This window comes from Nilaparvata lugens, chromosome 5, assembly GCF_014356525.2.
Source record: "Nilaparvata lugens isolate BPH chromosome 5, ASM1435652v1, whole genome shotgun sequence".
NCBI lineage: Eukaryota > Metazoa > Arthropoda > Insecta > Hemiptera > Delphacidae > Nilaparvata > Nilaparvata lugens.
The window spans coordinates 56,132,945-56,157,036 of record NC_052508.1 but is presented as its reverse complement, the minus strand read 5'-3'; the positions used below and the strand labels follow the sequence as shown (position 1 = coordinate 56,157,036).

The window sequence follows — 24,092 nt, the reverse complement described above, 5'->3', positions numbered from 1 at the left end:
ATAATCACAATATTGTACAGGGAGGTACCGGTAGAAAGTCAGTCAGTTAGTCTGGTAAAGATATGGCTCTTTCTCATATAATTTCAATGTTCATCTCTTATATTGTAAAGCTGCTTGCTCCCGTTATTGTATTTTTTGGCAGATAAACTGAATTTCAATAATCTTAATATTGTAAAGGGGGGTATCGGTAGAATGGCTGTCACTAAGTCAGTAAAGATCTGTTAAAGATATGACTCTTTCTCATAAAATTTGCATATTCATATTTTATATTGTGTGGCTGCTTGCTTTCGTTATTGTATTTTCTGGCAGATGAACTGAATTACAATAATCTCAATATTTATTTATTTATTTATTACAGAACAAAGAAGACTACAGGCATTAAGCCCAAAACAGTCTTCACTACTTCTTCAGAAAGAAGTGACACAGTCATCACAAAACGTATTAAGCAAGTTACTAAAAAAAGAGATACAGTACATGCAATTTGGAAATACATAAGAAAATTAATAATTATAAGGAAAGCATAAGCAATTGAAAGTAATCTGAATATAAGTTTTTTTTGTGTAGTTGAGAAGTTGATATTGTGGTAATTATTCATATTGAATGAAAAAGACTAAGAAATTGTCAAAAAACCACTGATTTATTGATAATTAGAAAGACCGGTTTCGGTTATTACACCATTGTCAATCTCTGATAAACTAAAACTAAATACAAGAGCAGCAGAATTTATACTGGTAGGCGAGTACTGCTATTGGTCGAAGGCATGAACGCCTGCCATTGGCCTAGCTAGACAGTCTCCTCCCCCTCAACGGTGTGACAAAATGGCGGCTTAAGCAACAGAATCGCCATGATAATAAAATTCACTTTGAGTACAAAATAGGAACCAAGAAAACAAGTGTGAAAGATAATAAAACAAATATGTAAATGGAAAACTATTGACTAATGTATGCTTACAATTTTATGATAAAACTAAATTCATAGTGTTGTACTGGTTGAAATGAATCTGGTCATTTAAACTATACTGGGAATTTTCCTTAATTACTCTTGTTATTTCTAAAGCCTCTAGAATATTCAAAGATCTGCCTTTGTTATTAACATGCAGAAACTCAACATTCTCCTTAACTGTGAACTTGTGATTATTTGTTATCAAATGTTCTGCAAAGTTAGATTCCCCATTTTGTTTATTCCAATCTCTGATGTGTTCTTTAATTCTACTTTTGAAACTTCTACCAGTCTGACCCACGTAACAAGCATTACAATCATCACATTTAAGTTTGTACACCCCGCTTTTATCCCAAATATCAATTTTGTCTTTACTCCAGCTAAATAGACTATTTAAAATCGGTTTGGTCTTGAAAGCAACATGAAATCCATTCCTCTTCAATTCCCTACCTATTTTATCAGATACAAGGCCTAAATATGGGATTGTTATCCAAGTCTTCTCCTCACAGTTTGAGCCTACAAAGCTAGAATTGATTGAAATTATTCTATTAATTTTACTCAATAATCTGTCCACCATACTTTCTTCATACCCATTTGTGACAGCTATCTGTTTAATTTTAGTGATCTCAATATCAAAATCATGATGGCTCATAGGTATTGTTAGTGCTCTATAGACCATACTATTGAAAGCAGCAAGTTTGTGAGAAATAGGATGACAAGAGTGAAGAGGAATGATAACATCAGTATGGGTTGGTTTTCTGAAAATAGAAAACTTGTGAAAACCAGTGCTATGATCTATTCTTAAATCTAGAAAATTCAATACACAATCCTGTTCTACCTCTACATTGAATTTTATACTCTGATGTAATCCATTCAGATAGGAAAGAAAATTGTCCAGTTGTCTGTTACTTCCTTTCCATAAGCAAATAATATCATCAACATATCGAAACCAGTAAACAATTTTATCTTTGAAATGACTATTTTCAATGATTCTACTTTCCAACTTATCCATAAATAATTCAGCTAGGAGTGGTGAGAGGGGTGACCCCATTGCCAACCCCTCTCTTTGTTCAAAAAATCTATTGTTAAATTTGAAATAATTATGCTGAGTGCATAACTTCATCAATCCTATCAGTTCTTCTCTGAGTGTATGATCATTTATAGAGGCTTCCATTATTTCCTCAGCTCTTTCAAGACTTTCTCCACCGGAATGTTAGTGAATAAATTAGTAACATCAATGACACAAGTTTATAGGATGATAGAACAGGAATATGTTTTATATTGTTGACCAACTCCAATGAATTTTTAATACTAAACTTTGGTTGAAAACCTGTTAATGACCGAAAGGTGCTATTCAGTTTGTGAGCTAATTTAGAGCAGGGGAAATTAACAAAAGATACCACTGGTCTTATAGGAACATTAGTTTTGTGTAATTTAGGTTGACCGAAAAGTCTAGGTGGATATGGATTCATAACTGTTAGATACTTAGTTTCTTTCTTGTTAAATAATTTGGTGGTGGTGGTCAACTTATTTCTAATCAAGCTATTGATTTTGGTGGTGGGATTGGAGTTAATCTCAATAAAATTGTTATCTGCAATGAAATGGTTTACCTTACTTAGATATTCGTCCTTATCCATTATTACTGTAGTGCATCCTTTGTCAGCTTTCAAAATCATCAGGTCATTGGTTTTCATCTTCTTCTTTAAATTCTTCATGATGTCCGCCGTTTTTGTGATCTCTGGTCGAAGTTCCCTTGTCTTTTCTTGAAGAATTATGTCAGCACATCTGTTAGTTAGTATTTTGTTCCTTGAGGCTTCCCAATTGCTATCAATGCTGCATGCTAGTCGTTCAAGTTGTTGGTTATCCAAATAGTTATGACTACTAGTAGTTATGACTACGAGTTCATGACGCCGATTCAACATTAAACCGGATATCTTTCCAGTATAAGTCACTCTCTTTCTTAAGGGTTGTGTGGCAGAGAGAACCTCGAGTCCTAGCTCCACCCTAATGAAAGCAATTATTCAATTCTCTCTCTCTCTCTCTCTAGTTTTTAACTTACTAAGTAGACTTTCTTATTCGAATATCACTTCGAGTTATAATTCCCAACAGCTCTAATCCATCACAACCCGGTCGTGTGTTGGGGAGGATATTTTATATCCTTCTTAGAGAATCGACAATTTTGTTGAAACACCGCCGATTTATGAAGCTACATCACATCATTATATTATCGTTATTCTAATTGCATTCAATCTTTATTCTCATTGATTAATTGTTCATACTTTGTAAAAATCGTTGAATAATTAGCATTACCGTCATTTAATGTAAATTAGTGTATAAGCCAGTAAATATTTTACATACATAAATAAAGAAATCTAATCTAGTCTCCCTAGAATAGTATGATTCAGGCTCAATATGATAGGTACTGATTGCAGCAGTGCAGAAGCGTTCGTTTACATAAGGTCTTGCAGACTCAAAAATTTCAATCGTTATCAAACTTAAAACATTCACCACATACGTGAACCGTGTGGCCTACAATTACAGATAAATAGACAACAAATAGAAGAATTCGTTTTATATTGTCTCTGGTATTAAAATGTACAACTTCTTAATAGGGACTGTGTGCATTCTCATTCAGTTCATTCCAGATATGCCATAGAGTGATAGGATTAACAGTAGGTAATAATTATTATTGTTCTTTATGTCTCATAGCTAGTCATTTTAATAAAAATGGAAAGCTTTCCATTCCAACAGTGTTGAATATACAAGAGTTTAAGAGTAGGCCTATAGGCTAGTTCCCTATGTAGGCATTTGCATTTATAAATATACTAGCCGTCAGGCTCGCTTCGCTCGCCATATCCGTCTACCCCCGACTGGATCGTCCAAAAATGAGATCAGCGGGCTCGCTTCGCTCGCCTGTATTTTTCATTTGAGCATGCTTCATTCCATCAGAAAGTCAAAGTACTGAGAAAACGCAGAAAAGCTGAGAAAAACGCTGATTTTGGGCGTATCTTTGATGAAATATTAAAGTCAACTCATCACAAAAGTTTTAGACCCTAGCAAAGTTTTAGACTCTAGGGTTAGACCCTAGAGTTTTAGACTCTGTACCAAATTTTCTGTCTATTACTTGATTAAATAACTGAGAACACACAAAAAAAACGCTAATTTTGGGTGTATCTTTGCCGTTATTGCAAATTCCTTCTGATACAACATTATTACACCCTAGCTGATCTTCTGTACTAAATTTGAACAATTCCTGTTCATTTTTTCTCGATAAATCTGAGAAAAGGCAAAAAAACGCTGGAAAACGCTAATCATGGGCGTATCTTTGACGTTATTGCAAATTCCTTCTGATACAACATGATTACACCCTAGCTGATCGTCTGTACTAAATTTGAACAATTCCTGTTCATTTGTTCTCGATAAATCTGAGAAAAAGCGAAAAAACGCTTATTTTGGACGTATCTTTGACGTTATTGCAAATTCCTTCTGATACAACATTATTACACCCTAGCTGAGCTTCTGTACTAAATTTCAACATTTTCTGTTCATTTGTTCTCGATAAAGCTGAGAAAACGATGGAAAAACGGGCGTATCTTTGGAATTTTTTTCAAATCCGCCGTTCTTAGTGCGCCTCTAAAGGGCCAACTGAACATACCTATGTTCAGTGAGTGCCATTTCGCTTTTATATATATATATATATATATATATATATATATTATATATATATATATATATATATATATATATATATATAGATATTACCCATATAATATTCTAGAAATAATAAAATATTAATATTGTTGGTAACTAGGCCTACCTACATAAAAAACTCTGCATCAAATTTCATATGAAAATTCTGTAACTCGTTCCTTAAATTGGGCTTATCGTTTCAGTAATAACAAAAGCATATTCGCATGTGACAAACTTCATCAATAATTTGTAATCATTCTGATTGTGATTGTCGAATTGATTCGATATGGCAAGGTTTTGCATGTTGCAATAAATTGCTCGAGGCAAGTGAATCAATGTAACACGACAATGTTGACTCAACATGGTGGACCGTTGTTTTTTTAAGCTCATTAGTCGACTGGACATTGTCCGCTGTTCGAAATCAAATCCAAAGAATCAGTTATTCCGGAAAGCTCCAATTATTCAACTGAAACCCTCCAGTTCAGTTCACAATCAACTTGCTCCATCAAAAGTGTAGAACGTCAAAAAATCTGATTGATGAAGCTCTCTATATACGACGGTACACAAACTTTTCAATTATATTTTTTTCAGGAGAGAAAAAGTAGGTACTACTATATCGTTTTATGATGTATTACTTGTCACGTTAGTAAACAAGGTAGGTAATAAAGTCTTGGAAAAATAATTTCTTAGTAAATTCATGTTCTTCCGATACTATGAGGTGAATCTAACTAATTCATTCACTCACAAAAGAATCAAAGATTAAACTTTTTTGCGTACTTTTCGAAATTGGATCTTGAACTTACACAAACTTTCACTAAATTTAACAGCGTTCAAATGACGTCTTTATAATGTTTTTCTAATTCGTTCATTGGTTCAAGAAGAAATTATTGCGTGCGATTCAACCACGATAATATTTATTTATACATTGATACTTACAATATCATTCTCAACTATGAATTATCGATTTGTAAGACATATTCTTACAAAATGCCTTATGAATGATGAATCATAAATTATCTATTATGTTATGGAAGCAATTATTAAGAGATATCCATGTTTGCTTCTTTATTTTCATAACTAAATCTATAATATAATAAAGAAAAGAATGATTGGCTTATACAGGTACGGGATAGGAAATTCACGAGAGGTCTTTCATCATCACATCTGAACTAATGGACTAATTAACTTGAAATTTTGCATATAGATTCTTAATTTACCGAGGATTGTAATAGGCAAATTTTAAATTCTTCAAGATTTCAGTACATCAAGTTTTCAATCAGACCCTTGCGTAGCACGGGTTACCTGCTAATAATAAATAAATATTCATTAGACCTACGTTCAACCGGAAATTTGTCTGTCTATTCGAATAGAGTTTAATTACTGTATTTGTTTATGAACAGAGGAATGTCTGTTTAACAAGTGTAAATACTAATTTAATAGCTTCATTTGAATAACACAACATAGAACAGGTCAGTAAAATTTAATTATCAAGTTTCATTGCTTACGAATTTCTCTCAAAAGAACAACAATGCTTATATTAATTGAAAATACCGGTAGCAAAGGAAAGAAGAAGAGAACGATGGAGTGAGTAATGCAAAAATGTATAATGGCGCCGGGTTGGAATTCGAAAGGGGGGCGGAGAGATCTCAAAATTACTGATCTTCCTGAAGTTAATTAAACAGACTCGCCCGAATTCAAACTGACTGAAGTCAGGAAGTTTGGCACAGAGATGAAGGTACACCGGGAGCCTCTTCTCCTTTATTTATATGTGCTCCAGGGAACGAGAAATGTTTGAAGAAGGAAAAATGTGTATGAAAGAGCGAGACGGAGAACAGGAAATGTACTGAGGGTAGCTGGGAAAGATTGTGGAGGCGAGAGAAATGAACGAATCTGTGAGACCACAGCTACAATGAATACACAGCTAAACAATGAGAATTTATTTGCCAGCTAAATTTATTCTGTGAGCAACGAAAACGGCGTTGTTCCCTAGACAACTCAAGTTTCATTTGTGATTCTTACTACAAGCAGAATAAAATGCAGATAACTTTTTGATTGAAAATTAGAGTCTTCAGTAAAGTATGTGGAGTTGGAAGGAAACAGTAATTCACTCAACTTTACTTGATAAGGGTGAAATTTTCCCAAGAGGGCTTGGAACGAAAATTGTTCTTCAAACAAGATTCTCATCTCTTTCCAATACAAAACAAAGCTTTCTGAAGCTGCCACTACGACAAAAAATTTAGTCGTAATAGATAGTAAAAATTTAGCAAAAAATTTAATAAAAATTTTAGCAATCTCTTTGCTCTGCGCAACATTAACCTTAATGTAATAAAACAAAGAATTGACTTATACATGTACGGGATAGGAAATTATCACGAATGACGCATCATCACGTCTGAACTACTGAACTGATTAACTTGAAATTTTGCGTATGGATTCTTAATTTACCGAGGATGGTTACAGGCCTATCTCCAATTCTCCAAATTTTCAGTAGGTCAAGTTTTCAGTTTGTCAAGATTTCAATTGGACCCTTGCGGAGCACGGGTTACCTGCTAGTCTGAAATAAAGTTAACAAATCTACCTAATTATTCTAGTCTATTCATAAAACATTGGTGAAATAAATAAGTCACATCTTATTTTATTGGCGATTTAATCACTTTATCCGAAACGGAAGAATGATTACATTTTTAATTATCAAGAAGTTAGATTGAAATTTACATAAAGATTGATAGAAAGGATCATAGATGATCAAGACAATAAGAGTTATACGAATAATGAAAACAACCAAATTAAGTAGAGCCAATATTAACAGAAGAATTGAGCAATATACACAAAAATAATCAATCACAGAGTCAATACAAAACTATTTACACCATCACATTGAATGTAATCAATTTGCTATCACCTAAATACAATAATTATAATTTCTTCAAATTACGAACAGATAAAGATTTTCAAAAAAATATTTAATATTTTTCGAATCGATTTTGAATCGAAATAGAATGAAATTACACCAAACTGAGTTTTCATAAATCAAAAAGTCTGTGACTTGGCTATAATTGTGTGCGCATAAGTAAATTACCCCAAAATTTTGAATCTTCTCTGGAAACTACACCTTACTAAATTTCATCTAGCTCTAACAGAAGTTATAACAACTTGAAAAAATATACACTCGAACAAATTATAAATGCACTGTTCGGCCAATAAGTTTAACAATAATAATAACACAGGTATTTATAAATAGCTACAAAAATAACAACGAATGTAAAAATTAGTTACAAAATATAAAATTTACAACGTGCGTTTACACATCAAGAGACTATTCAACTCTTGCGATACACCCACTATAACGTAACGAGCTTTCCCTCAAATAAATAAGAATCTTTGTGCTTATAGGAACTGAGATGCACGACTACATTCATTATTGTCAAAAATAGATATTCGAGATTCAGAGCTCCTCAAACTCTTTGTTAGAATGACAGAAAACGGTAATAATTCAGTTCATATCACATTAAATAACGACCCTGTTTTTGTTAAGTTCTGTACCAATAGGCAATTAGTCGTTAAATACCCCAATCATAATTTCTACAAAAATACAATCAAATTGTAAGTTTTTTGTCAATTTAGAATCAATTGCTTTTCAAGCGTCAAATTGTATACGAATATACAAAACTACATTTTCAAATCATTTAGAACGATAGTTCTCGCAAACTAGTTGGTATTCCGAAAATACCAATGACTATTCAGTTTGTGATGAATAAAAAAAAGATGAGGGTATCGATGATTTGTCTATAATTTCCTACAACTGACTAGTGAACGATTTACTTTGAGAGGAATTGAGCGATTTTGACTGCGTTGTCTCCTTGTACGATTTGCCTGTGGTTTCCCTTCAGTGAGTGTATCTGGACTGGTCGCTTGCAGATCTGAAAACAAGAAAATAAATTCAAATTAGTTGCAGTACTTGATGTTACTACACATAAGAGTTTTTTCATAAGCAATCTATTATATCACTTATCTTCGATCTCTAGTTTGGGCTATCAATGTTGTGCTCCACGCGTTTAAAAACATTTTACTAGTGACATTTTTCAAAGTACTGTACCTCAATTTGGATAGTATCGAGTTACCAAAATGGTACACATTTCCAAGGGAATAATTTTATCATTTTATGATATGAGTGCCTAGAGTTGAAATCTTTATGGTAGCCTAACCCATTTCAAAATTGGTAGCAATAAATACATGGGATTCTGAGAATACATTCTACAATATATTGTTCATCGAAAGACATGTTTGATTTCTCAGAATATGAATTATAGAGAAATTTATCCCTCTTTGAAGAAATACCCCAATTTGACGTATTTTTCTTATTATTTGAAACTGGAATGAATTTCTCTTAAATTGATATTTTAAAAAATCAACTGTCGTTTGATAAACAATGGCTTCAAGAATTTATCCTTAGAATTTCATGGATGTATTTATTATCAATCCTGAAATATATTACCTCAAATATTTGATCTTGAAAAGTAAAATATCTAGCATAGGGAACAGTAGCATGTAACATAATATATAAAAGTAAAAAGTTTTTCATTAGAAAATTCTAATTTGATCCCTTTCCATGATATGACTCTATTTTTTCACAATAATTCTCTTTTTCCCCTTCTCATGATATGATTCGAGTGAGCTGGAACATCTATGACTGTATTAATACAATTAAAAAAGGGTACTTGATTTTATTTCATTTTCTATATTTTAAATAGTAAAACAGTGCATTCATATTTAATCAATGGAAACGCTCATTGCTACAATTTTAGGATTATGTTCAATTGAAGCGCGTTTCGCTTGAAAGAATGAAGGAATGATGTGCATGGTACTTACGGGTGATAGACCATAGTCCTCGCCGAGGTTGACAAAGTTGTCTTGGGCCTTGATGAGTGTGACGTGACCGTTGTACTTTCCGCTGGGCTGATAGCTGTCAGCTGCCACCAACTTCTGGAAGAAGGACTGTGCGGCGCCGGCCAGCTCACTCTCCGAGTAGGGCGTGGCACCCTTCAGCAGCTCAGCTGCCTTCGACACCTTGCCGTCCCAGCTCTTAACGCCCTGGATTTCCTTTTGTGTCTGCAATCACACAGTTTCTACATTAGCCTATCAATTTCGTGATAATAATATTATAGTTCTATTATATTATAGATAACTATATTATAGTTCCTTTAAAAAAACAAAATTACACTATGAACAGAGATGTTGTGGAATTTTTCTATATTAAAGTGAAATAAATAAATACACGCCCGTTCTGTGTACATGGAATGTGGTAATTGTCCGATTCACAATTTACCAAGTAAAAAGTTCCGCGTTCCATGGGAGGAATTTTGACAGATTCTGTTCCAGAAACTTGTTCCAGTTCCAACTATCTGAGCTCTCATTGGTCGATTATTTTAGTCTGCTTGCTTCTCTGCGCATGCGCTATATATAATATATAATACATAATAATATTGTTGGTTATAATACATAACCAATGTGATGTTTGATAACCATTCATTAAATGAATTTTTCTCGATAGAAAATTTGAGAGTAATGGAATAAAAGAAATTACACTTTTCTAGACGGTAGGTTTGTAAAACAGCCTTTCTTCATTCACGCAGCTAGTAAACGACACATTTTAGTGTAAATCAACTTTATATGTGCGCGCCAAAAGCTTGAACCAACGATTTTGAAATGGCGTTCCATGGGAACATTTTGCACTAGTCACGTGATGGAACAATTTACGATTGGAACTGGAACAATTTACTGTACACAGAACGTACACAATGATATTGTCAGTTCCACATAATTTATTTGAGCCAAACTATAGTTTCAATGCACTTGGGGCATCATAATCTTTGGTCTAACAAAAAATACCACTGATTATGATGCATTAAGTGAAAACTTTAGGTCAAATAAATTGTGTGGAACTTACTGTATCGCTTTTATTTTACTTGAGGCATGATCATTAAAACATGAATACCACTGATCATCATCAGATGATGCATTAGGTGCATTGAAACTTTGGCTCAAATAAATTATGAGGAACTGACAATATCGCTCTTATTCCACCATTCCACCTTGATAGTTTATTCTATCAGGAAAAGATTTTAATGAAAACTTTAGTTCTATTATATTATAGATAACTATATTATAGTTCCTTTAAAAAAACAAAATTACTCTATGAACAGAGATGTTGTGGAATTTTTCTATATTAAAGTGAAATAAATAAATACACGCCCGTTCCGTGTACATGGAATGTGGTAATTGTCCGATTCACAATTTACCAAGTAAAAAGTTCCGCGTTCCATGGGAGGAATTTTGAGATTCTGTTCCAGAAACTTGTTCCAGTTCCAACTATCTGAGCTCTCATTGGTCGATTATTGTAGTCTGCTTGCTTGTCTGCGCATGCGCTATATAAAATATATAATACATAATAATATTGTTGGTTATAATACATAACCAATGTGATGTTTGATAACCATTCATTAAATGAATTTTTCTCAATAGAAAATTTGAGAGTAATGGAATAAAAGAAAATTACACTTTTCTAGACGGTAGGTTTGTAAAACAGCCTTTCTTCATTCACGCAGCTAGTAAACGACACATTTTAGTGTAAATCAACTTTATATGTGCGCGCCAAAAGCTTGAACCAACGATTTTGAAATGGCGTTCCATGGGAACATTTTGCACTAGTCACGTGATGGAACAATAATTATTTACGATTGGAACTGGAACAATTTACTGTACACAGAACGTACACAATGATATTGTCAGTTCCACATAATTTATTTGAGCCAAACTATAGTTTCAATGCACTTGGGGCATCATAATCTTTGGTCTAACAAAAAATACCACTGATTATGATGCATTAAGTGAAAACTTTAGGTCAAATAAATTGTGTGGAACTGACTATATCGCTTTTATTTTACTTGAGGCATGATCATTAAACCATGAATACCACTGATCATCATCAGATGATGCATTAGGTGCATTGAAACTTTGGCTCAAATAAATTATGTGGAACTGACAATATCGCTCTTATTCCACCATTCCACCTTGATAGTTTATTCTATCAGGAAAAGATTTTAATGAAAACTTTCCTTCAATTAATATGAGAATATCCATACTTTATCAGTAGACATTTCTATCCACTCCCTCCAACACACAGACCAGAAGTCTTGTAGGGGATTTCCTTAGATATTTTATTTGAAATGGTAAAACTCATTCTTTCATGTACATTCTGGGAAATAAATTGATTTGAGTCTATAAAATGGTTTCAACAGTTTCAACGTGAATTTCGTGATAATATAGATTTCACACAGACTTGTAGGGGATTTCCTTAGATATTTTATTTGAAATGGTTAACCTCTTTCTTTCATGTACATTCTTGGAAATAAATTGATTTCGGCCTATAAAATGGTTTCAACAGGTTTAACGTTAATTTCGTGATATTTACTGAATAGCTGATGTTACCTTTTGGTAGTCGACATCCTTGAATATATACTAGGATATTCGATATTCGACTGAAATTGATCATGGTGGTTACCTTTTGGTAGTCGACATCCTTGAATATATACTGAAATAATCGATATGCGACTGAGATTGATGATGGTGATTACCTTTTGGTAGTCGACATACTTGAATATATACTGAAATATTCGATATTTGACTGAGATTGATGATGGTGGTTACCTTTTGGTAGTCGACATCTTTGAATATATACTGGTATATTCGATATTCGACTGAAATTGATCATGGTGGTTACCTTTTGGTAGTCGACATCCTTGAATATATAGCTGAAATATTCGATATTCGACTGAAATTGATCATGGTGGTTACCTTTTGGTAGTCGACATCCTTGAATATACAACTGAAATATTCGATATTTGACTGATTGATGATGGTGGTTACCTTTTGGTAGTCGACATCCTTGAAGAGCATGATGAAGTAGGTGAGGGCGTCGGCCTCGGCTTGCGATGGGTCGACATGACGTGACTTGTAGTTGCCGGTGTGACTGGCCACATAGGAGTGCGAGCCATCCAGCAGCACGAGGCTCACCTGTTCGCCGGCCTTCTCCAGCTGCAGACCCATCTCGAACGCCACACACGCGCCGAACGAGTAGCCGCACAGTGTGTAGGGGCCTTGCTTCTGCTTGGACTTGATTTGCTGCAACACGACACACAAGTGTGGTTAGATAGTTGAGAGATGAACATAGATGTGATATGAAAACGGAAATGAACTTCATACCACCTTCGAATAATAGAATCATGGTTAAAGAATACACTATAGTCCGTGCAAATCTAGTTAGAGTAGCCGCACAGTGTGTACGGTTTTTCCAATATTAATATAACTAAATTACCTGTATAAATGCAAATATCTATCCCACAAATTGTATTTTATAGAAGCCTACAGTAAAGTATATAATAATATGATTACTTTATAAAATCATTTATTCGGACAATAAAGAGTGTTTGAAAAATAACTCCCTAGTTTTAGGTATACATTAATGGAAAACTACATCAACAAGTACATACAATGAAAGAGAGAAGCTTCAAGTTTTGTTTAAAATCAGTACACTTCAATATGGGATCCATTCCTTGCCCTGCACACGTCGAGACGATATTCAAGTTTTCGCCATTTATTCACCAACATATCAGGTGTAACTGTCCCAACCACCGTGATGATTCTTTCACGTAAATGATTTTTCGCCACACTTGGATGTAATGAGCTGGTTTACGTGCGTCATATGGAGGCCGAAAGTGATTGTTTTCCGACCAGGCCGGTAAAACTTTACAGCCCTAGGGCTGTAAAATGACCTTGAATAACAGCTGATCGTGTCCGATCTCACAAAAATCATGGAGAGATAATCTCATAATGACTGTAATAATCTATATAATTATGTATCGTGAATCGCGGTATTATGTCTATAATAATATATTTTATAAATTACTGTTTCATAATTTAATATTTATTATTGTGTTTTTGATATCAAACAATAGAATACGATGATATATCCATAGCCTCAACAATATAATGTTGGCTACATTGTCCATTGTCAGAAAGGTACGTATCGCAAGTCTTTAAAAGTGAAGAATCGAATTTGAAATCAAAGTACAATAATTGTATCGATATTTAAAAGTGAGGTAGAGTAATAATTGTTTCTTTTTTATTATCGAATTCCACTTCTTAATGCAATACAATCAACAATAATAATAGGAAAATACAGCAGAGATCTAAAGTTTAAGATAAGCCTACTGGTGAAACTCAGCCTTGACTAAAAATTCCTAGTAATTTTTCCGTAATTCATTATTAAAACTTTTAGATAATTTTTCTTCAATATCAAACCATATAGAGAAAACATTAGGCCCACTCAAGATTGAATCTTCGAATGTTTTCTCTATGATTTAACTATTTTCAGAGCAATATTTTGTTGTGAAAATGCCGGCAAACCGGCTTAAAGTTTGCCGCTATAGGCTACACTATATTATAGTAGCCTACATACGTTACCTGACTTACAGGCCAGTTCGATCAAAAGGAGCAATGGCCGAGAGTGTAAAGGCGTGTACTCAAAAGCTCTTAGCTCAGTGAATTACAAACATGATCTAGGTTCGAACCTCGGTCAGTGACATTTTTTTTTGTCGATGAATTCGACTTTTATTAGCTATTTTTTATATTAGTTACCGTAATTTAAATTTCAATCAATTTTTTAGATATATTTTGAGACAAAACTGTGAAATATGCAATTATATTAATTTTTTAATCACATTATTCACAATAGTAATGAAAATTCTATTCATCCATCTATCCATGAGATATTGCACCAGGCGCAAAGCGCGAGCTATAAAAATTCAAACAATTATTCGAAATATTAATAGTATAAAAATATTGTCACTATTGTAAATCATTAATTAGTAATATTGAAATTAATTGACAGTGAAAGTTGTCATAACCAAGATTCAAACTATCAAAATAGGCTGTTTGAATTTTATTTATTTTTTAATTTCTCATATATTGGGAAGTTTTTTTTTGGTGTGGCGAAAAATAGCGTTCGCACCATGGGCAAAAATGTATTTCCGGCTCTCAATCTTTTCTAGTCCTCGGCCTACGGCCTCGGACTTAAAAACCGATTTCGAGCCGGAAATATCTCATTTTCGGCCCTAGGTGCGAAATATACTATTACGGATTTTTCCACTGTACACAACATTTTTCATGTGTCCCCAAAAGAAAACGTCCAGAGGAGTTAAGTCCAGGCTTCGTGGTGGCAAGCAATTGGGCCAGCTCTCCCTATCCACCTTCCCGGAAAGCCCGAACTCAACTGTTCCCTGGCGCCGTCTCAAGGTCAAGCAGATCTGCTAACTGCAGGGGGACAAAACTTGGACAGTAGTTGCTGAATCAAACACCACAAACTACAATAGTGTATATCACTTTTTACAGATTATATGACGTGATAAAAATAGGGAGTTCTTTTCCAAACAACCTGTACTCTTTGCATTAGTAGATTAGAGTCTACATTAACACTTGATTACTTTCATTGGGTCATCAAGTTCAATTAACAAAGAAAACTTCAATTTTTCATAAACGATCTACTAGTCTGCAATCTCATTTCCAGTAGTTACAGACTATGTAAAATATGCCAGTTGAGACAACAAACTGACCTGGATGTAGAATGCTGATAGGTCTTGGATGGACTTGAGTGGGGCGTCCTTGGTGCACTGCAGGCCCCAGACAGGCCTTGGGATCTGGGCGGCCACATTCCTGAGAGCGGTGACAAAGCCTTCGATCGGGTGGACGATGAACACTGGCTCACCAGTGCTGGCCTTAGACGGCATCTGCACGATGATCTGTTTCGGTACCAATTCCTTGTCGCCAACGTTCTCGAACTGAACCTATAAACAAAACAAATATGATTAAAACTCAATGGAAATAAGAATTTTCCTGATTCAATACAAGCACAGGATCAGCTGAGAGAACAACGCAAACTCATACGATTATGTTATGTTTGAAGGGACAGATTCACTGATCCAAAAATTCAAAGAACCCCACACGTCAACCGAAGCTTATTGTGTGTCCCAAGTACGTTACTTGGGCAAACCAATACCTGTGACCTCTACAAGATCCAAGAGTTTTTCCCTATACTAACATCCCATTCATCACCTGGTTGCTTGCAGCCAAACAGAGCTCTTCTTCTTGCCACTAGTCTCTCGCAATCCAGTGTGATATGCTAAGCAGTCTCTTCAGACTGAATGGTCCTCGTGACCTTCGTTATTTCCACTCCTGGCCTTCTTTGTAGATCCTTCCGCTGAGAAAGGGGTCGCCAAATTACCAATAGGGCACCGTCGACTCAGGCCCACATTTGTGCCTGGAGTTTCACCCATCTCTGGTCTCTTGGGCTACCGATAACGCAGCTGAATCACTTGGAGGAAGCTTTGTTTGGTTGGGCTTTTATCGTTGCGTAAACTATGTATCACAAATTGAATGAATTTGTTTTACTTAATAAAATTGTAATTGATTGATTAAAAAATCACTATAGGCTTTGACCATCCTCGATAAATTAAGAATCTTATTGTAAAATTGCAAGTTAATCAGTTTAGTTATTCACGTTTATTCAGACATAATGACGCGTCAATCGTGAATAATCGTGTACTCCGAACATAAGCCAATACTTTTCTTCATAATATTATCAGTCAAAATAGAGATTATAGATATATTGTGATAAAGAAATCGCTGTAATCGTGTACTCCGAACATAAGCCAATTCTTTTCTCCATAATATTGTCAGTAAAAATAAAGATTATAGACATATTGTGATAGAGAAATCACTGTTATATAAACGCCTACCAGTTCATAACAACCATATTTCAATTAGAGAATCTCCCATTTATTGTTTAGATATTAGTAGAAAATTGCTTACATAAGTTATTTGGTACAGGCATCGTCCCTACATCAACTGCTAGTTGTGTGTAAGTTATAATTTACAAATGCTAATAATGATAAATTGTAATGATAATATTATATGTATATTTATTTAATTGATCATTGAATGAGAAATAATGCTGACCTCGACATTTCCGTTGGTGGCGGGTGCAGCGGCGGCGGGTGCGGGGGCATCACTGGCTCCACCGGAGGCGAGCTCCTGGAGGCGACCAAAGGTGAGGCCTCGGATCTCCTGGGCACTCAGCACCAGGTCGTAGCTGCGCTCCAGTGTCTGTTTGATTTCGGCGCCCATCAGCGAGTCCATGCCAAGGTCGGCCAGTGTCGACGAGCCGCTCACTGTCTTTGTGTCCTTAATACCTGCAATCACACAATAGCCATACATTGGTTACCTATGCTACGATACTAGGCTAGAACACATAAGATTAACATCATTATTCACTGTACAACAAGTACCAGAATCACTTCAATCATACATAGTTCATCAAGACAAATCCTTTCGTGAACTATTTTAACGACACTACAGTCTAATATCTTTGAATATTAGTTATTGAAACTAGTACTCAACACTCAGTGTTGAAAATGGATTCTCAAAATCCGAAAGCGCTCCACAGTGAGTACTAGTTTTAATAACTGATATTCGAAGATATTAATTATACTGTAGTGTCGTTAAAGTAGTTCAGAAAAGGATTATTACTTGCAGTTCGTCATGGAAAATGAAATAGATGAGAAGACAAATTCATTATATTTCCAAAGATCAATCTACTTTGTACAGTTAAAATCCAGACTAGAGCTATACACAAATATAGATTGATAATTAATTATTATTAAACGAAAAGTCCCACTTGAATTACTTATTATTGATTAATTACCATCTACTTTGTGAAGTTAAAATCCAGACTAGATCTACACACTAATTGATAATTAATTATTATCAAACGAGAATCCCAATTAAATGCTGTAAATCACCCCGAAGACTTCTGCTACTGCAAATATTGACAACAGGGTAAATAGCTAGATGGAAATACATTTCTGGATATAAATTAAGAAAAGATTCAAAATAATGAGTAATAATTAGGCTACATCCAGTCTATCAACAATATATTTATATCTAACATATTGTCTACAAGAGCAATAGGCAACTCATACGAAAGTTTCATATACATGTTCATATAAATCATTCTAAAAAAGTGTCTACATATTCTAATATTATAGAGGAGGGAGGATCACAATAAAATCGTTGAAATATTTTAAAGCAGTTTTCAACTAAATGCATGAAATATCTGACAGCCAATATCTCAAAACAAAAAAGTATGTTCTACTGACCTAGAATGTTGGCAACAGCGTCAGTAAGACTGACTTGGTTGGCATCGCCACCTCCGCGCCTCTTCTCGGCGAGCACCATGGAGGCGAGGACAGGGTGCGGCTGCTGCAGGAAGGTGTCGATGGTGGCCAGACAGGAGGCCATGCGCTGCGGCAGAGTGCCGCCGACCACTGTCTCGTTGTCGCCCATGGTCTCTAGGATGAGACCGACGTCACCGATGGCGCCCCACTGGATGGCCACGCCGGGCAGGCCTGTCGCTTGGCGGGCCTCGCAGATGCGCTCCATCGCCGAGTTGGCCAGACCATAGTTCACCTGGCCGGCGTTACCGCGACCGCACGACACCGACGAGAAGGCCACGAAGTAGTCCAGCTCGGGGCACAGTTTGCGGGAGGCCACGTCTAGGTTCTTGGTACCGTCCACCTGGAAACGATCGAAAGATGGTTAAATATGTAAGTCAATAGTGATTGTAATGTACTGGTCCACCTGGAAGTAATACGTAGTACGAGAGTCATTTTTTCAACCTCCGATCACATCATAAGAAAGACATGCAGTAGGGGGGGGGGGTGATTTCCACATAGCAGAAAAGCTTGTCATCCCCAGCAGACGCCCTGTGATCAATGCGGTCAGATCGTTAATCGTTATCGAATTATAGACCCCAAAACATGGCCGCCTTAATTGAGCCTTCAAGCTAAAGGAAGAAAGTCCAGGATAAATTCAACTAAGAATTATTCAAGTTAACGCAGGGAAAGTTATGAGAGATGATATTGTTAGTGATTGGTGTCGGAAAATTAAAGACGTCAGTTGAAATGACTTCCGGAATAGTTGTGATCCATGACAACTCGGCCACACAGTGCTGGTGCAACCAGATGGCTTCTCTAGAGAATCAAATCGGATAGTATCGATCACCCACTATACAAACCCGACTTGGCCACGAGTAACTTATACCTTTTCCTCAAACTGAGGACATGACTTTGAGGGCAGAGCTTCCATACTATCGAGGAGCCAACAATGTTATTGCCCACTTGAACTCATTTGGCGGCAGAATTTTATGAAGAGGGTGTTGGTAGGCTGGTCTACTGGTATGACAAATAATACCTCAACCTCCACTGCTATTATGTTGAAGAATAATCGTAAGTGTAAGTAGCCTTTGTTGAACAAATTATTCATTTACATACATTCGTATTTTATTCATGACCATCGGAGGTTGTAAAAGATGGCCCTCGTAAGTTGATATTGTCAAAACAACTGGTTTATTAAAACAATATTTGAAATACTAGTTTCAGTTGTTACACTATAATCAATCTCTAGTAAACTGGCGTCTGTTGTCAATATTATTGTTACATTTTTCTCGTACCTTAGGTTTGCAAACGGTGGCGAAGTCAGCCGGAGTCTGGTTCTCCATGAAGGCGTCACGCAGAACGACGGCAAGATTGAAAATACCACCGACAGGTCCGAGCTTCTTGGCTTCGGCGATCAGTTGTTCGGCGCCCTTGAGGCTGGTGACGTCAGCTGTCGACACGACAACCTGCACCTTGGAGTCCTGCCACCTGCGCACACACAGCGCCTGGTAGCCGCTCTTGATACCGCTTCGTGACGTCAGCACCAGTTTGGTGGCGCCGCGCTTCACCATCCAGTCGGCCAGCTCCAGACCGAAACCTCCCAGACCACCTATTACACAAGTTCACTCATTATTCATATTCATATTTATTTACTTGTCATGAACAATCATTTATTTATACTAAACAAAGATATTTTTCATTATTTTTTCCGTTTAATAGTTTACTACCTTGCTATTTTTGTGAATCAACAGTGTTGATACAATGACATAATAGTATCTTACGTAACAAGGACGGGAAGGGGCTTTTTGCAGGCGAGAATGAAGTTTCTAGAATGAAGAGACTAGAATTTCAATCGAGCACTGCAAAAAAAATTTACGTTCAAGTAGCGTATACTATTTTTTGTCATAATAATCTAAATAAGAATAATTGAGAAATATAAAACATCACCTGCTTGTGCTGAAGTTAATACATGCATTATATAAACATAACCTAGTTTAGAAATTCTGAATCAGGAATTTTGTGGAAGTTGACAAAACTTCCACCTTGAGCGCTGAAGGTTGTTTTTTAGCAGTTTTGCTGTTATTATTTCGGAGCTAGGAAACATACCACTATCTCCGTGAACAAAAACGTAGTGTATTCTCGTAAAACGTAGTGCTGACGTGTGACGTCAGCACACGTAGTGCTCCTACACCAATGAAAACACTAGCTGATATAGATCAACTGAAATCAACGAATTTTTATTGGTGTAGAAGCCCTACCTGTGCTAACGTCACACAAATGCACTACTGCTTTGTTTACGGAGGTAGTGAACATACTCGACTGTAAAGAAAACATATGGTTTCATTACAATAGAGTATGCTGTAATGAGAATCATATGTTTATTTGTTCTGCAAACAGCTGTTTACCGGATTGATTTCATGCATGGAAAACAGCTGAAATTGAATGACTATGACAAAAAGTAATTTTAAGAAGAATAGTCAACTTTATGCGTTAGAAAATTGAAGTTTTGTGATTCTGAATCAACTCACCGACAAGGATGTAAGATTTGTCAGGGTTCATGTATGTCCTTGGGATAGCGTTGACTGGTTTTGGCTTAGGGACGATCTTCTTTTCCTTCTCTTCGTCTCTGACCCTCAGTACGACCTTACCGATGTGCTTTCCAGATCCCATGAACCTATATCCAAATAGAATCAATAATGTTGGTTCAATGTACTCAAATTATTTATAATCAATCAAGGAATTATTGCATCCACATCACTATCACCACATCATTAAACTCACTGACATTTGATACAGATGGCAAATGTTAAACTATGATGCTTAAACACATATCAGGAAACAATTTCTTATTTTACATTATTTTATAATTCATTTCATCGGTCGGTTGTGTATTTTTAATTATTGGTGTTGTGTGGCAGAGAGGACCTGGAGTCCTAACTCCGCCCTAATAAAAGGAAATAATCAATCAATCATTTCAAAAAGAAAAATATTGACTAGAAATTTCGAGAGTTCTTTATATTTTATTCAATATTGCTGATGAGTTATCACAATATCTGAGTGGCTAAACGATTAAAGTGAAGATCAGAAGTTCTGTTAACAACGATGTTTGTAATGAGTGGAGAAACTCAAAATCTATACATCTCACAGTTTATTTTTAAATGAAATCATTTAACAGGTAAAATCAAAACATGCCCTTATTATTAAAGCGTGAAGTTTTTATTGTTAAGATATTGAGGAGCAAAAAACCATGACCTTTGGTCAAAAATACCATAACCTTCATCTGGAAATTTTGTATTGGGAAGATAATTAACGTGTAACAACAGAAATCAGTGGAATTTGATGTGATGTCCTCAGTTAACAGCTTAGTCTTCATAGTACATAAATTTACTACGTTAGATGTATGGATTATAACGGAAATATATGAAATTGATTATTATCATGAAAATTAAAACACTTCACTTATATGGGCTACTTTTGTACAAATTAATAAAAACAATATAAAAACCTTGTAGTACCCATAAATAAGCATATGTTCATATTATATAGTATCAACTTGTTTATTTATTTTCAACTTGAAAATGACCTAAGTTAGGGTCGAAACTAGTCGTTGAAATATTTCATAGTTTTTAATAATAAAGGGTACTACAAGGTTTTATATTGTTTTTATCAATTTATCATGAACATATGATTAGGTTGAAGTCGAGTTAAGCAGTATTGAGTATTGCATTTTATAATAGTTGTGTAATTTCGGAAAATACATTTGAATTTGGAATTTGATCTGACCTGAAAGCCTGCTCAACCTGGGCCTCTGCGAAGACAGTGGCTGGGAGTGGGCGAATGGCGCCGTTCTTGATTCCCTCGGTGACCAGTTTGACGACGGCCTTCTTGTCTTCGTTGTCGCTGCCCGCGTCGAACAGAGCGTCCAGCAGGATTCCGTGGAAGGTCGTGTTCTTCAGGAAGAACGCCATTCCTACGCAAACACACAGTCAATATAACGATCCAGCATCAACACAGATTTCTATCAAAATAGTTCACACTCTGTCCAAAATAAGTTCAAGTCACTTCCTGAATGAACAGAGTGCACGATAAAAATTTGGCATTTCCTGTTCAGAGCCACGATCAAAAAAGATCCACTCATTTCCTTTGCAAACCCAGTTTTAATTGTAATGGATGAATAGAGTTCACAGAATGAAACCATAGATAATCAATAGCATAAGTAGATATCCCATGGTATAGGACGTTTATGTCGCAGCTTTTACTGTTATCTCAGACCAATTACTGTCGATTATTGTCGATCTTTACTGTTTTGTTGGGGTGAGAGTGTATGAATGGCTCAATATGAGAGACTACCAGCGTCACTCAGCGTCACGGGAAAGAACTACGTGGACTGTCGGCTTGGGATAACAGTAAAAGTTGCGACATGAACCACTACCTCCGTTTACGGAGGTAGTGCATAAACGCCCTATACCATGGGTTATCTACTTATGCTATTGTTTCTCTATGATAAAACTAACTTTTGTCATGGGCTTCCAAATAGAGAGCAATTCACATCAAATTCTTATTTGATAGAATGTTTTGAATATGATGGAATAATAGAATGTCTGGAATAGCATCATTGGAGCTAAACTATTGATATTGTAAAATATTGAAGAAGTTATCAATGAAATATTTGGAGCTCAGTGTGGGTATAGAATTATTGAGTTACAGAACCATTTAGAACTAAGTATCGTTGATTGAGGTTATCAGATTATAGAGAATTTAAATAATCAAAGAATTCAGTTCAAGTTTCAGCCTGAACTATGTAAACGACCCACTGTTCTTTGCACTATATTCCATTTTTTGATGTGTATTTGGTTCTGAGTGAATTAATTATTCCGAACAATCTATTGCTAATTGTTTTGTTCATTCAGTTGTTAGAACAGTTCATTACTATCAATGGTTTGTTTACAATATCAGTATACAACGACTACATAGACCTCAATCTTAAAGAACTAAATTTAGAAAGAGAGGAAGTTTTGAGCTAGCGTGAATATTGTAATGTGTTTGATAGAATAAATATTACTATGAATATAAATACTGTAAAATATGGTTACTTAGAAATGAAATCCTTCCTCATTAATGTGATAATATAACCTTAATCAAAATCTCGATATTTATTAGGATTCTCTTTGTAGCCTGTTAACAATATTGCTTTCTGCTAACAATTATTATGATTCCTGCATTGATTAATCAATAAATGAATTATTAATATAATTATTCAATACTCAATAATGAAAAATATTCGTATCGATTTTTATTGGTGCCACTTATCCCTTTCGGGTGTTCTACCCTCCAACAATAATTGAACTGTCGATTGAGAGTCATATTCGTATCGATTTCTATTGGTGTCCCTTGGTCCCTTAAGGGAGTTCCACCCTCCTACCACGATTGATAAAATTTTTTCAGTCGTGATATCAACGGTTGGTATTTCATAATTCCATATCGAGTGAGGTGTGAGTGAGAGTGTGACTTAAATGCAATATCTAATGCAGATAATGACAGTGTAACTTACCAAGAGCGGTGTTGTTTGAAAGGTCGAGCTTGCCGATCTCGAGGAAGCGACCGTCCTTGGCGAGGCAGCGCACTGAGGCCTGCAGCATCTCGTGGGCGAGTGAGTTGAGCACCAGGTCAACACCACGGCCCTTCGTCTGCTTCATGATGTGCTGCTCGAAGCTGGTGTCACGTGAGTTGGCGATGTTAGCGTCTGTCAACTGTAAATCAAAACATTCAAATTTATTGGATCTGAAACACATTTTACACTTCTCAATATAATACACGACTAGAAAGATCAGAAACCCGAGTTCATAACGAACCCCGAGAAAATCAACACTATCATACTATGTTTTAAAATGTATAACTAAATTATAAAATGAATGCTAATATTTTTGACATATTATAGTTCTTGATACAAATTATTAAGTACCCTTTTAGATTTCGTTTTGTAGATACAACATGTTTTAGCTGAAATGTCATTATTATTATAAAGTACATGCATGTTTTATTATAATTTTTTTCACAACTTATAATTTTAGTTTTGGTTTTGTAGACACAACATGTGACAGCTACAATGTCATTATCAAGTGTCGAATCAAATGA

General features: G+C 35.4%; 1 protein-coding gene across 1 annotated transcript in view; it reads right to left on the bottom strand.

Annotated features, from left to right (window-relative positions):
* Positions 1–7,256: 7,256 nt before the first annotated feature.
* LOC111045930 (fatty acid synthase) overlaps positions 7,257–24,092 on the bottom strand; it is a 53,171-nt gene continuing 36,335 nt past the window's right edge. The window contains exons 24-35 of the mRNA XM_039429550.1: positions 23,509–23,707; positions 21,741–21,927; positions 20,486–20,631; positions 19,253–19,566; positions 17,901–18,318; positions 16,702–16,934; positions 15,300–15,530; positions 12,484–12,810; positions 12,190–12,336; positions 12,118–12,147; positions 9,499–9,738; positions 7,257–8,549 (exon numbers count right to left, since the gene is read on the bottom strand). Of these exons, the coding sequence (XP_039285484.1) occupies positions 8,448–8,549; positions 9,499–9,738; positions 12,118–12,147; positions 12,190–12,336; positions 12,484–12,810; positions 15,300–15,530; positions 16,702–16,934; positions 17,901–18,318; positions 19,253–19,566; positions 20,486–20,631; positions 21,741–21,927; positions 23,509–23,707 (2,574 nt within the window). The 3' untranslated portion in view covers positions 7,257–8,447. The remainder of the gene's footprint in view (positions 8,550–9,498; positions 9,739–12,117; positions 12,148–12,189; positions 12,337–12,483; positions 12,811–15,299; positions 15,531–16,701; positions 16,935–17,900; positions 18,319–19,252; positions 19,567–20,485; positions 20,632–21,740; positions 21,928–23,508; positions 23,708–24,092) is intronic.